Genomic DNA, 14,311 nt, shown 5'->3' with positions numbered 1-14,311 from the left:
TTATTTTAAATCTTTAATTCTGCCATCTCCACATTATGTAAAAAGTAGAAAATATTTTGTTATCAGATGCCTATTTGTCACTTATTTAAGATTGTTTATCATGATTCACAGTATCACTTATTAAGTTTCTTAGTTTAATTTTTGCAGAAGGCTGCAGAAATTGAAAGTCAAATTTGATCAAATTCAAATAAATATGAAGCAAATCTGAAAGGAGAGCAAAACTTCCCAAATGATTCTTACGGGGCACACACCCCTTCGTGCTGTGACATCACAGAAAGCAGCCTATCTCTAAGGGCATCAGCCTGACAAGGAGACTCCATGGACACAGCACGATCAGGAACAAAGGAGACGTCCAAGAAGACTCCTCCTGGGTAAATACACCCCCTCAAATGACAAGCAACATGCAAGAGTAAAAGGCAAACCTTGAACACATCTGCTAAGTGAAAGAAGCCAAACACAACGGGACAAATACTGGATGATTCCATTTAGAGGGAACATCGAGAATAGGCAAATCCATGCAGACAGAAAGAAGACTAGAGGTTGCCGGGGGCTGGGTAGAAGGAATAATGCGGAGTGCCTGTGGATGGGTGTGGGGCCTCTTTCGGGGATGATGAAAATGTTCTGGAACAAGACCGTGGTGATGGTTGCACAGCATCATGAATGTACTTATTGCCATCGAACTGTACACTTTATGATAAAAAATTAAATATAGTCAAGGCAATTATAGACAAAAATAGAGTGCTAAGAGGACAGAAAAAGAAAAATGCAAACAGAAGCAACAAGTCAGAATTAGACACCACATGAGACAAACTTGAAAAACAAGCACTGGGAATTCCCTGGCGGTCCAGTGGTTAGGACTCTGCACTTTCACTGCCAAGGGCCTGGGTTCCATCCCTGGTTGGGGAAATAAGATTCCACAAGCTGCCCAGCACAGCCAAAAATAAATAAATAAATAAAACAAGCATTATGCCTGCAGCAATGTTTTTTGGATCTGTCTCCTAAAGTAAAGGAAATGAAAGCAGAAATAAACAAATGGGACCTAATTAAACTTAAAAGCTTTTGAACAGCAAAGGAAACCATCAACAAAACGAAAAGACACCTACTGCATGGGAGAAAATATCTGCAAATGATATGACCAATAAGGAATTAATATCCAACATATATAAACAGCTCATACAACTCAACATCAAAAAAAAAAAAAAACCAACCAAACAACTCAATAAAAAAATGGGCAGAACTGAATAGACATGTTTCCAAAGAGGAAATGCAGATGGCCAATAGGCACATGAAAAGATGTTGAACATCGCTAATCATCAGAGAAATGCAAATCAAAACCACAATGAGGGCTTCCCTGGTGGTGCAGTGGTTGAGAGTCCGCCTGCCGATGCAGGGGACACGGGTTCATGCCCCGGTCCGTGAAGATCCCACATGCCATGGAGCGGCTAGGCCCGTGAGCCATGGCCACTGAGCCTGCGCGTCTGGAGCCTGTGCTCCGCAACGGGAGAGGCCACAACAGTGAGAGGCCCGCGTACCGCCAAAAAAAAAAACCCACAATGAGATATCACCTCACACCTGTCAGAATGGTTTTCAAAAAGAACACAAATAACAAATGTTGGTGTCGAAGTGGAGAAAATGGAACCCTCATACAGTGTTAGTGAGAATGTACATTGGTACAGCCACTGTGGAAAACAGTATGGAGGTCTCTCAAAAAACTAAAAATAAAACTACCACATGATCCAACAATTCCACTACTGGGTATATATCTAACAAAAACAAAAACACCAATTTGAAAAGATACATGCACCCCAACGTTCACAGCAGCATTATTTACAATCGCCAAGATATGGAAGCAACCGAAGTGTCCATCAACAGATAAATGGGTAAAGAAGATGTAGAATAGATACACAATAGAATACCACTCAGCAATAAAAACGAATGAAATTTTGCCATTTGCAGCAACCTAGATGGGCTTGGAGGGCATTATGCTAAGTGAAATAGGTCAGACGGAAAAGACAAATATTATATCACTTATATGTGGAGTCTAAAAAATACAACAAACTAGTGAATATAACAAAAAAGAAGCAAACTCACAGATACAGAGAACAAACCAATGGTTGCCATTGGTCGGGGGGAGAATACAGCGGTGGGGGAGTGGGAGGTACAAACTATTGGGTGTAAGACAGGCTCACGGATGTATTGTACAACACAGGGAACACAGCCAATATTTTGTAGTAACTATAAATGGAAAATAACTTTAAAAATTGCATATAAAAACTGTTTTTTAAACTTTAAACAAGCGTCATGACTTAAAAGGGCCAGAGACGGAGAATATATAAAGAATTGAAACCACAGTGAGGGACTTCCCTGGTGGTCCAGTGGTTAAGACCCTGCGCTTCCACTGCAGGGAGCGCGGGTTTGATCCCTGGTCTGGGAATTAAGATCCCACGTGCCTCACAGCATGGCCAAAATAAATAAATAAAACACAATGAGGCACAATTTCACATTCCTTATATTGGCACAATTTGTAAAAGGCTGATGACATCAATTGGCAAGGATACGAAACACGGGAATGCTCATAATTTTCTGGTGGGAGTAAAACTTGGTATACAAAACTGGAAAACAATTTGGTATTGTCTCCTAAAGCTTAAATCTCCTAAAGCTTAAATCTGGGAATTCTGGTACTAGATACCTAGGTAACTTTTGCATGTTTACACAAGGAAAGATGTACCAAAATACTACAGTTTGTAATAGCAAAAAAGCTGAAAACAATCTATATTTTAATAACAAGAAAATTGATATATAAATTGCGTACGTTTGTACAAAAGAAAGCTATTGTTTATAAAAGAAAGAACTAGAGCAGTCCCTCTCCTAAATTTGTGGGGTTTGAGGCATGATAAAATGGAGGCCCATGCACCAAATATCTAAACACTTCAAAGTAATTAGTCAAGCTAAGAAATGGTTCAATAAAATATGTTCTAATATATATATATATATATGTATGTATGTATGTACGTATATATGTATTCTCTCTTCCTATCTTGACAAACATACTTTCATAATGACCCGGAAGGCCAAGTTTGAATTAGAATGCTCAGACTCCTTTGAGCTCTATGAATAGGATGTAGTAAAATGAAGACAGCCCCCAGGACATCCCTGGTGTTCCAGCAGTTGTGACTCCGTGCTTCCACTGCAGGGGGCGCGGGTTCGATACCTGGTCCGGAACTAAGATCCCGCATGCTGTGTGGTGCAGCCAAAAAGTTAAAAAAAAAAAAAAAGGTGAGGAAAGAAAGACAGCCCCCGCTCCCAACTCCAGCCCACCTCTTCTCTTCTCCCCCTCAGGCTCTGTCCCACATTGCCAGCACCATCATACAGAGGCAGTGAACATGCCAGCCTGTGCATCCAAATTCCTTCCACGTGTAGGAAGACCCAGGGAAGAAGCCCACTCAGGCCCTCGAAGTAGGCTTGGGAATTCTAGGGTCCTGGGAACCCAGAGCATAGTCTAGAACAGGGGTAGGGGCCACAGACAGAGGCCACTGGTTCTAAATGAGCACGATTCCTTAACCCCAGACTCCTCAATAAGTGAGTAGGTATACAGTTGGGCTGGAATAGGACCTGTAAAGCAGAGGACGCAGGGCAGAAGTCCATCTTGCCCAGGCCTCAAGGTGGTACAGAAACAGGGCTTTGTATATTAGAGGTGAGTCTCAGAAACATTATGCTATGCAAACAAGAGCAAAATAAAGCAAGTATTTGCATACCTAGTATTGATGTAATTTATAGGCTTGAAAACAGGCAAAATAATCCCAAGTGTTGCTTAGAAATAAACACATGGGGACTTCCCTGGTGGCACAGTGGTTAAGAATCCACCTGCCAATGCAGGGGACGTGGGTTCGATCCCTGGTCCGGGAAGATCCCACGTGCCACAGAGCAACTAAGCCCGTGCCCCACAACTACTGAGCCTGTGCTCTACAGCCCACACACGGCAACTACTGAGCCTGCATGCCACAACTACTTAAGCCTAGAGCCCATGCTCCACAACAAGAGAAGCCACCGCAATGAGAAGCCCATGCACCGCAACGAAGAGTAGCCCCCACTCGCCACAGCTAGAGAAAGCCAGCACGCAGCAACAAAGACCCAATGCAGACAAAAATAAATAAATAAAATTTATAAAATAAAAATAAAGGAAATAAACACATGTGTAGGGACTTCCCTGGTGGTCCAGTGGTTAAGACTCCGTGTTCCCAATGCAGGGGGTGTGGGTTGAATCCCTGGTCAGGGAACTAGATCCTGCATGTCACAACTAAAAGAGCCTGCATGCTGCAACTAAAGAGCCCACATGCCACAACTAAAAGATCCTGCATGCTGCGACCAAAAAAAAGACCCCACATGCCACAACGAAAATCCCTCACGCAGCAACAAAGATCCCATGTGCCACAACTAAGACCCAGCACAGCCAAATAAATAAATGTTTTTAAAAATAAAATTAAAATTATAAAAGAAATAAACACATGTAGAAACATAATAAATGTGTGGGAAAAATAAATATCGAATGCAGAAGTGTTGTGGGATTGTAAATTGGTATGCCTATTATGGAAAATATGGAGTTCCTCAAAACATTAAAAATAGAACACCATATGATCCAGCAATCCCACTTCTGGGTATATATCCAAAGGAAATGAAATCAGTATCTCAAAGAAATATTTGTACTCCCAAGTTCAATGTAGCATTATTCACAATAGCCAAGATATGGAAACAACCTAAGTGTCCATCCACAGATGAATGGATAAAGAAAATGTGGTTTATATGTATAAGATGAAATATTATTCAACCATGAAAAGAAGGAAATTCTGCCATTTGTGAAATGCTTGAACCTAAAAGACATGATGCTAAGTGAAATAAGACAGACACAGAAAGATAAAACAAAACAAAACAAAAACCTGCATGATCTCACTTATACATGGAATCTAAGAAAGTCAAACACGTAGAAAAGGAGAATAGAATGGTAGTTGCCAGGGATCTGGGTGGGGGAGGGGGGAATGTTGGTCAAAGGATACAAACTTTCAGTTATAAGATGAATAAGTTCTGGAGATCTAAGGTACAGCATGGTGACCATAGTTGATAATAAATATTGTATACCTGAAGTTTGCTAAGAGCGTTGATATTAAGTGTTCTAATCATCAGGAACTTCCCTGGTGGTGCAGTAGTTAAGAATCCACCTGCCAATGCAGGGGATGTGAGTTCGATCCCTGGCCCGGGAAGATCCCACATGCCGCAGAGCAACTAAGCCCATGCTCCGCAACTACTAAGCCTGCACTCTAGAGCCTACAAGCCCCAACTACTGAGCCCATGTGCCACAACTACTGAAGCCCGCGCACCTAGAGCCCGTGTTCCGCAACAAGAGAAGTCACCGCAGTGAGAAGCCCGCGCACCACAATGAAGAATAGCCCCCGCTTGCTGCAACTAGAGAAAGCCTGCACGCAACAAAGACCCAACACATCCAAAAATAAATAAATAAATGTACTTATTTATTTAAAAAAAAGTGTTCTCACCGTCCAAAAAATGGGAGTAAATAGAGGAGGTGATAAATAGGTTAATCAGTTGATTGAGGGAATCACTTCACAATGTATACATATAACAAACTATCACACTGTACACCTTAAATATAAACAATGTTTATTAGTCAACTGTATCTAAAGCTGGTATGTTAATCTCTAGTTATCACCTCTAAAATGGGGGAGATGATCAAAGGTGAGATTTCAGGGGGTTTTAACTGTGTAATATTTTATTTCTGAAGCTGATTTGTGGGTACACAGATATTCACTGTATGTTTTATACATTCTCGTAAGACTTAAATATCACATAATAAAAACTTTAATGAGAAAATTCTTTTAAAATAAAAAAATAAGATACCATTGTATACCCTTCAGATCGGCATAAATCAAAAAAATCTGATAACACTAAGTGCTAGTTGGCTATAAAATGGGGAAACTGAGACATCAAACATGAAAATGTAAATGGGTACAACCACTTTTACGACACTGATTTGTCAGAATCCCGAAAAGTTGAAGTGGTGCAAGAACTGAACCCAGCAATTCCATTTCCTAATGATCTACCTTGGAGAAGCGCTTGCCATGAGCACCAAGAGAATGTATAGTCTTGGCAGCATGCTTTTTTGTAGCAAAAAATTAGAAATATTCTAAATGCCCATTATTGCAGGAATAGGTGCCGAACTGTGGTGTAAATCATATGGTGAAATACTATATGGTTGTTAAGATAAATTAACTAGATCCTTATAACAACATGAATAGATCTTCAAAATATAACTTTGGGTAAAAATTCTAAAACACATAAAACAATACTACATCTTGTATATGAATACAAATATATATGACAGGAAATTTTTAAATCATAGAAGGGCAGGACACACCCCAAAATCATGATTGAAGTTGCTTCTGGGGAAAGAGGGAAGTGAGACTAGGGAAGAGAAAAAAACAATAACCTTAGGCCTGTTATGGTATTTATTTTATTTTAAAATAAAAAAAGCAAAAATAGAAATGTAAATATTTATTCTGGGAGGTGAATTATAAGCTTATTATACTATATATTCTTTTAAGTAGTATAGCTTTCGTTATATACTCAGAATATATATACTCTGATGCTTTTTGTACTACTCTTTGCATTTTTTTTTATTTGTTTTTTTGCGGTACGCGGGCCTCTCACTGTTGTGGCCTCTCCCGTTGCAGAGCACAGGCTCTGGATGCACAGGCTCAGCAGCCATGGCTCACCGGCTTAGCCGCTCCGCGGCATGTGGGATCCTCCCGGACCGGGGCACGAACCCGTGTCCCCTGCATCGGCAGGCGGACTCTCAACCACTGCACCACCAGGGAAGCCCTACTATTTGCATATTTTTGGTTGGTTTGTTTTTTTTTTTTTTTTTTTTTTTTCAATTTATGAAATTGTCAATTCGTTTTCTTCCTATCTACCCACCCCCACCCAAAGTTTCAGTTATGCAAATGAAAAAGGCACACAAACAGGAAAAAACCCAGAGGAAACACCCACATTAGCAGAAACCACAAAGCTAGTTGAAGACAGACAGCCTGCTTTAAACAGTTAAACAGAAATCATGCTTGCAAAACAATATCTTGACCTTGAATTAATGAAAGATCACACTTCATAGAGCTACTTGACGACACCAGTAGCTAAGTTAAGAAGTCATAAAAAAAAATAAAATAAAAAAATAAAAAATAAATAAAAAAAAAAGAAGTCATGCAGATCTTGGTTCAACACTATCTTTGCCAGCTATCAGCTATGGGACCTTCGGTAAAATTCTAAACAGCTCTAGGCCTGAGTTACCTTACATTAAGATGGGGCTTAGGGACTTCCCTGGTGGTCCAGTGGTTAAGAATCCGCCTTCCAGGCTTCCCTGGTAGCGCAGTGGTTGAGAGTCCACCTGCCGATGCAGGGGACACGGGTTCATACCCCGGTCCGGGAGGATTCCACATGCCACGGAGTGGCTGGGCCCGTGAGCCTGCGCGTCCGGAGCCTGTGCTCCGCAACGGAAGAGGCCACAGCAAGTAAGAGGCCCGGGTTCGCCAAAAAAAAAAAAAAAAAAAAAAAAAAAAAGAATCCGTCTTCCAATGCAGGAGACGGGGACATGGGTTAGATCTCTGGTCAGGGAACTAAGATCCCACATGCCACAGGGCAACTAAGCCCGCGAGCAGCAACTACTGAGCCCACGCATGCTTTAGAGCCCACATGCCACAACTAGAGAGAAGCCCACGAGCTGCAACGAAGAGCCCACATGCCGCAATTGAGACCCGATGCAGCCAAAAAAATAAATTAAATAAATAAATATTAAAAAAAAAAAAAGATGGGACTTACAATACCTACTTCAGGAATCATAGTAGAGGTGAACTTGGATACCATCTCTAAAGTGCTTATCATAGTACTTGGTAGACAGTTATTTGTTCAACAAATGGTAGTTATTATTTGTGCCAGAACTGGGATTAGAACTCCAGGTGTGGGCGTATATTTCAGCAAAGCAAATAGAAATACCCAAAATGATGGCCCAAAACTAATTATCCAATAGTGAAGCAAGCCCTGCTGTCAACTAAAATGTATAGTTAAAAGCAACATCAGAGAGACTTGCCTGGTGGTACAGTGGTTAAGAATCCGCCTGCCAATGCAGTGGACACGGGTTCAAGCCCTGGTCCGGGAAGATCCCACATGTCGGGGAGCAACAAAGCCCGTGCACCACAACTACTGAGCCTGTGCTCTAGAGCCCGCGAGCCACAACTACTGAGCCCGTGTGCCACAACTACTGAAGACCGTGCCCCTAGAGCCCGAGCTCCACAACAAGAGAAGCCACCGCAATGAGAAGCCCACACACCGCAATGAAGAGTAGCCCCTGCTCCCGCAACTAGAGAAGGCCCACGCGCATCAACAAAGACCCAAAACAGCCAAAAATTTAAAAAATTTTAAAAATAAAAGCAACATAAAAGACTGGAACAGCAGAACTGATAGGAGAAAGCCCATCTATAAATATTAGTACTACAGAGGAAAATGTAGAAGTCCAGCAAAAGGCAAACTATCCTCATGCAAACAGAGAACAGTTACCAAACTGAATGGTCACCTCAACATGGGTATCAACTGGTCAACAGCGCCCACCAACCTATAATCCACAAAGAAAGCCCTTAGACTCCCACGTGTCAAGTATTAGAAGATGAGGATTTATAAGTTGCTAAGAAAGGGAAAATATTTTAAAATATACCTGGGAAAAAATTATATTTTCTAGGCTTTTAGGCAAAAGAAAAAGAATTCTCCCAAGGGTCCTTATTATGAGGACACAGTGTACATTAATGGATTAAAAATTTGTAATTCCCAAACTCAAAAGTTATATAAAAAGATTTTAAAAATAAGACTGGACCCATACATTTAAGAAATAAGAATTTAACACTCAACTAAAAAAAAAAAAGGTAATAATAATTTTAATGAATTCTCCAGAGAATCCACCCAAACTTGCATAGACCATATTATTCATATAGAATATATTATTCCTCTTTGAAAATATAAACAAGTGCAGGTTAACTACCCAACTTACGAGCTTAAAATGGTTTTGAGTTGCAAACAACAACAACAAAATAATAACAACAAAAATAAAACAAAAAACTAAAGTTTCTAAACCTACTGCATGTAACAAATTAAAAGTTTCTAAATATATTAAATATATAACATATTGAAACCATTATGAATTATGACTGTGTAGGTTTTTTTCCCTGAAAATGAAAGTCCAAGTATAGGGCAATCAGAGAAATTTGAACACTAACTGGATATTATATGATATTAAAATTATAATCGTAGGGACTTCCCTGGTGGCACAGTGGTTAAGAATCTGCCTGCCAATGCAGGCAACATGGGTCTGGGAAGATCCCACATGCCGCAGAGCAACTAAGCCTGTATGCCACAACTACTGAGCCTGTGCTCTAGAGCCTGTGAGCCACAACTACTGAGCCCTCACGCCACAACTACTGAAGCCCACGCACCTAGAGCCGGTGCTCCGCAACGGAGACGCCACTGCAATGAGAAGCCCACGCACCGCAACAAAGAGTAGCTCCCGCTTGCCACAACTAGAGAAAGCCCATGCACAGCAACAAAGACCCAACACAGCCAAAAATAAATAAATGAATAAATAAATTTATAAAAAGAAAATATAATCGTAAAAAAAGTGATCGTTGTACTGTGGTTATACTAATAAAATAGAGTCTTTAATCTTTGGAGATACTAAAGGATTTACAAAGCAAATAATCTCTGGCATTTGGTTTAAAATAACACGTTTGAGTTGGGGACAGGGATGGGGAGGGGAGAATAAATGAACCAAGACTGGCCTTACTGTACTTTGAAAACTGTTGAACTGATGGGCACATAGGGGTTCATCATTCTCTTTTCTTTACTTTAGTGTATGTTGAAAATATTCATAGTAAAAAATTAAAAGATAAGAAGCCTATGTATTTAAAACTAACAGCCAACACTAACTGGTGAAGAATTTTTCACAACAGAAATGATAACAAAGTCTTCCATCTCCATTGTTATTCGGAAGAGTGTTAGAATGTTCCTTCCTTTTTTCTATTCTCTACCCTCTTTTCCTCCTTCCCGATTTTATTTGCCGACTTAGATGACTCCTTCCATACACATAACTTCCTGCAACTCAGAAATAGACTTTCAAATTGTTGCCTCACGACATGATAAATATTTATTTTTAAGAACAATGGGGCATATTTTTAAAATTTTAGTTTTGCTCTAAACAAATTTTTTTTAAAAATTATCTCACCTACCACATCCACTTAAAACATCTGTCTTTTGTATGTTTTATCAGACAAGTATTGCGAGTGAGTAAAGTTTTTCGCTTATAAGCGCATGCTGGAAAGTTTGATGACCACCATTTTGGACACTAAGACACCACTTAAAGTTTTTAAGGATGGAGGAAGTGTGACAAGTACTACATCAAGAAAAATAATTTAGCAAAAGTACATATGGATAGGAAAGATGGGGAGAAAGACTATGGTCAGAGAAAATCATTCATTAATTCAACAAGGCATTCATTTAGAAGTGAGATGCGAAGTAGGAACCAGACAGGGAAGGGACGGGATTGGTCAATAAAAGAACTTGGTGTTTAAGGTATTATGAAGGAGGAATAAGAGTTTGGGGGTTGGGGGGGGAGTGTCAAAGACCCTGCGCTGGGGGAAAGAAGATGAGTTCGACAAAGCCTGGCAGGATATTCAGGTGCAGATGCTCCTCAGACCCCTGGAGATGAAGAACCTAGAGTCAGTAGGAAGGCCGGGGCAGCGGATGTACACAAGGAAGCCATCTTTGTAGATGTGACGACTAAACCCAAGGAAGTGAGGGCTCTCGGGGAGAGACCTGGAATACAGGTACATCAAAAGGCTTAACTGAAACCTTGGGGCACACCTATATGCAGGAAGCAAAAAAAGAACAAGTGGGAACACAGAAGCAGCTGCCTGGGAGATATGGCACACTGTTTCAAAGTGGTCCTAAAGGTAGGCGGTCAGCGGTGCAGGCCACCGCGGGGCCCACGGGAAAGGAGTTCTGGAAGAGGGCCCATCATTGGTAACCTTGAATAGAACCATTCTGGTCTTGGTGGTGCGGGCTAGAGTCAGATATGAGAAAAGTGATAATGAGGGGAAAGGAGGCGCTTGGAAAGGAAGGCCAAGCAGAGACCCGCAGCTCGCAGCGATGGAGACATATCCCGGGATCGAGTCGGCTGGGGGGCTGGGAAGACCACACAATACCTAGGGGGTAAGGTAGCAGAGAGGGGAAGACTCAAGATTCCAGAGAATGGAGGCATTTTCTTTCGTTCCCAAACCTGCATCCAAATTGTCTAGGCCCTGGCTTGCCCAAAAGTACTTTATCCTTATGGAGGTGGGGAGTTAATCGTAGTCTTCACCGGGGCAGTAGCGCGCTAGCCATATTCGAAGGAAGGTCTGAAGGCGCTGGAGGGAAGGGAACCTTCGAGAGCAGAAGCGCGGGCCCAGCAAGAAGGGAAGCAGAGGAGTGAGCAGCTGGAGGAAGAGTCATCGGGTGCGAGGTCCCCGCGAGGGCGCGCCCCTCATCACGGAGCAGCAGCCGCGACAGTCCTCCCAGACCGGGACCGGGGAGACGCCCCTCCCTCCCAGGGCACTCACCGCTCCGACTGCGAATAGTGGCACCGGCCCAGCAGGTTGAGCTTGCAGAGGTGCAGGTTTCCGCAGGGTTTGTTGCAGAACTTGCGACGGCAGACCCGGGCTCGAGTGGTGGCCACCACGGACCGGATGACCCCTTCCTTGCCGCCAGTCTCCAACACCACGAAGCGGTCGGGCCCGGCCTCTTCCAGCACCTCGCAGAGCTGCGCCTCGGAGAGCTGCACCTCGTCGAGCAGCGCTTCCAAGGCCATGCGGCCCCCCTGGGCGCACAGGATTTTGGTGATGAAGCAGCATATCCCCGGGTCAGCCATGGCGCGCTGTACTGGCCTGGCCGCGACGCGGGACTCTGCTCCAGGGAGAATCGAAACTTAAGAGTCCCGGGGGCGGGCGCGGGCGGCGCGCGGGCTGGGCGCGCCCGGGGCGAGGGAGCGTGCGCTCTCCGCCGCCGCTCTCCGAGCCCAGCGGTTTCGGTTTCCCAGTAAACTTGGGTCGAGAGGCCAAATCTCACCGTCCTGTGTCAGATTTAAAGTCAATCGCGACGGTAACCTAGTGGAAAGAGGATGAACAAGCGCGGGCTAATCTGCCGGCGACACGGCGACCACCGGACGGCTCCTCGAGGGTCAGGTTCCCCAGCTGGGCACCGAGAGGCTTCTCCGGAAAGAAGAGAAACTAAAAATTGATCTCGGGGCTCTGGTGGAGTTTTTATAAACCAGCCAAAGTGACGAATGACGCGAGTCTTGGGAGCTTTCTTGAGGAGTGCTAGGTTCTCTGGCCCACCCATTCCCGGAAAGAACAGACCCAAGTGAGCGCTTGCTCCGAGCCCGGCGCCCTGCCTCCGGTATTAGTGAATCTTACAACTCCACGAGTTAGATATTGTCATCCTCATTCTACTTGAGAAAGTAATTTGAGTAAACACAGCCTACAAGCTGGAGCCTGGGAACCTGCGGTTCCCCAAATCTGGGCCCCAGATCGTGGTCCGCCTGGCCAGGACCACTGTGAACTTTCTCTCACACCACCCTTCCTTCTCAAAGGACAAGTATTATTGCTCTCCCTCTTTTTTGCCTTCTTATGAGCTCTTTGAAGAACCACTTCTTGACACATTCTTGCCTGTCTATAGTCACTAACAGAGGTGCCCCAGACACCGCTTAATCCCTGATAGTAATCAGTCACAGTCGGGCAGGCGTGCTTAGACATATCCCAAGGCTTCAGATAAGTTCCTCTCTTTGGATATTCGGACAAGACCTTTTCCCTCAGTGGGGACTCACTTGGACCCCCAGAGTTGGTATAAAGTGAGAACATTTGAACTACAGAAGATACAGAAAGAAATTTTATCTGAGTTTCTCTTAATCTGACTAAAGCAAAGCGTCCTGAAAATACAGCTACCTTTCAACCCTTTCCAAGGGAGTTTCCTGCTAATTCAGTTGCCCTGGAGACAGACTGTCCATTGCAATTAGCATCAAAAAGCCCAGTAGAACCTTCCATACTCTCCCACTGAAGTCCTGAAAACCCCCCTTTTGTTAAATTGAGATATATAAAGTTACTTCAGGTTCTTCCAGGAGGTTTCCATTATTGAAAACTGCCCCCCCCAATGCTAAATAAATCTTGTCTTTTCTCTTTTTAATCTGTCTATTGTCAGTTAATTTGCAGGACCCAATCACTGGACTCGAATTGGAAGAGGCAAAAGGTTTTTCCTCCCAACACTCCCAGGTGATATAGGTCATTGATGGGATAAGTAATAAACCTTTTTTTAAATGATAGAATTCAGTTGTCAAACTAGAAATTCTTCAAAATGATTAATGGGCATTCTCAGATTGGTGATTCATGGTTGATGATCAGAGTCTCTTAGGAATACAGTACTTTGCTATGAAAACCAGCAAATGCTATGTTCCCTCTAGCTATTACTTTATAGTTTCCTTTAATCCACTTGGCCTGATTTGTGGTCTGACAGGTTCCCAGGGACTGGGCTTTCAATATCAAATCAATTAAATTCAATATCTTCTGTGTGGCCCTTACTTTAGCTAGTCACTCTGAACATACAGAAGTTTAAGAAATAGTCCCTACACTTAAGGAGCTTATGTTTGGGAAGACATGAGAAAACATTAAAACATAAGGGAGAAAAAAAAAAAAAACATAAGGGAATCCGTGGTTAAGTGCTGCAACGGGGTATAAAGGAGGTTGGAGAAGAGTACAGTTTGGCTAGAGTGGTTGGGATTAGAGATATAAAATTCCCCTCAATTTGAGGCCCTGAGAAACAATTTAAGGGGTTGTGGAGAGGAAAAAAGCAGAGATTTAGGAAATTCGTGTTGTCATAGGTTGGGTTCTCCAGGAAGCAGACACTGGTATGGAGTTGAGAGTACAGATCTCCTGGAGTATAACGCCAGAGAAAGTCAGGAGAAGCAGCAGGATTGGTCTGTGAGGGCTGTCAAACCACGATGCAGACCTCACAAGGTCTCCGCCGGCCCAACGGGAGCAGGAGACTAGCCTCGGGCAGAAAAGCCTAGGCCCTTGTACCACTGCTTTGGATGGTCATTGGCAGGGGCCGCTGGAGCAGTGCCTGACTTCAGCTTAGTCACTGAGGTGAATCCTGAAGGAGCTACAGCTGGAGGCGCTCAGCTAAA

At 43.0% G+C, this 14,311-nt stretch overlaps 1 protein-coding gene across 3 annotated transcripts in view; it reads right to left on the bottom strand.

The window, feature by feature from the left end:
• ZC3HAV1 (zinc finger CCCH-type containing, antiviral 1) overlaps positions 1–13,214 on the bottom strand; it is a 66,133-nt gene extending 52,919 nt beyond the window's left edge. Inside the window, exon 1 of one of the 3 annotated variants that reach the window (XM_032642875.1) lies at positions 11,697–13,214. In XM_032642875.1, coding sequence (XP_032498766.1) covers positions 11,697–12,004 — 308 coding nt within the window. In that variant the 5' untranslated portion in view covers positions 12,005–13,214. The other 2 variants (XM_032642874.1, XM_032642876.1) reach the window with 2 other exon arrangements.
• Between the last annotated feature and the right edge of the window lie 1,097 nt (positions 13,215–14,311).

This window comes from Phocoena sinus, chromosome 9 (genome assembly GCF_008692025.1).
Source record: "Phocoena sinus isolate mPhoSin1 chromosome 9, mPhoSin1.pri, whole genome shotgun sequence".
Classification (NCBI taxonomy): Eukaryota; Metazoa; Chordata; class Mammalia; order Artiodactyla; family Phocoenidae; genus Phocoena; species Phocoena sinus.
Note: the sequence above shows the minus strand (reverse complement) of the source record. Positions and strands in the feature narration are given on the sequence as shown.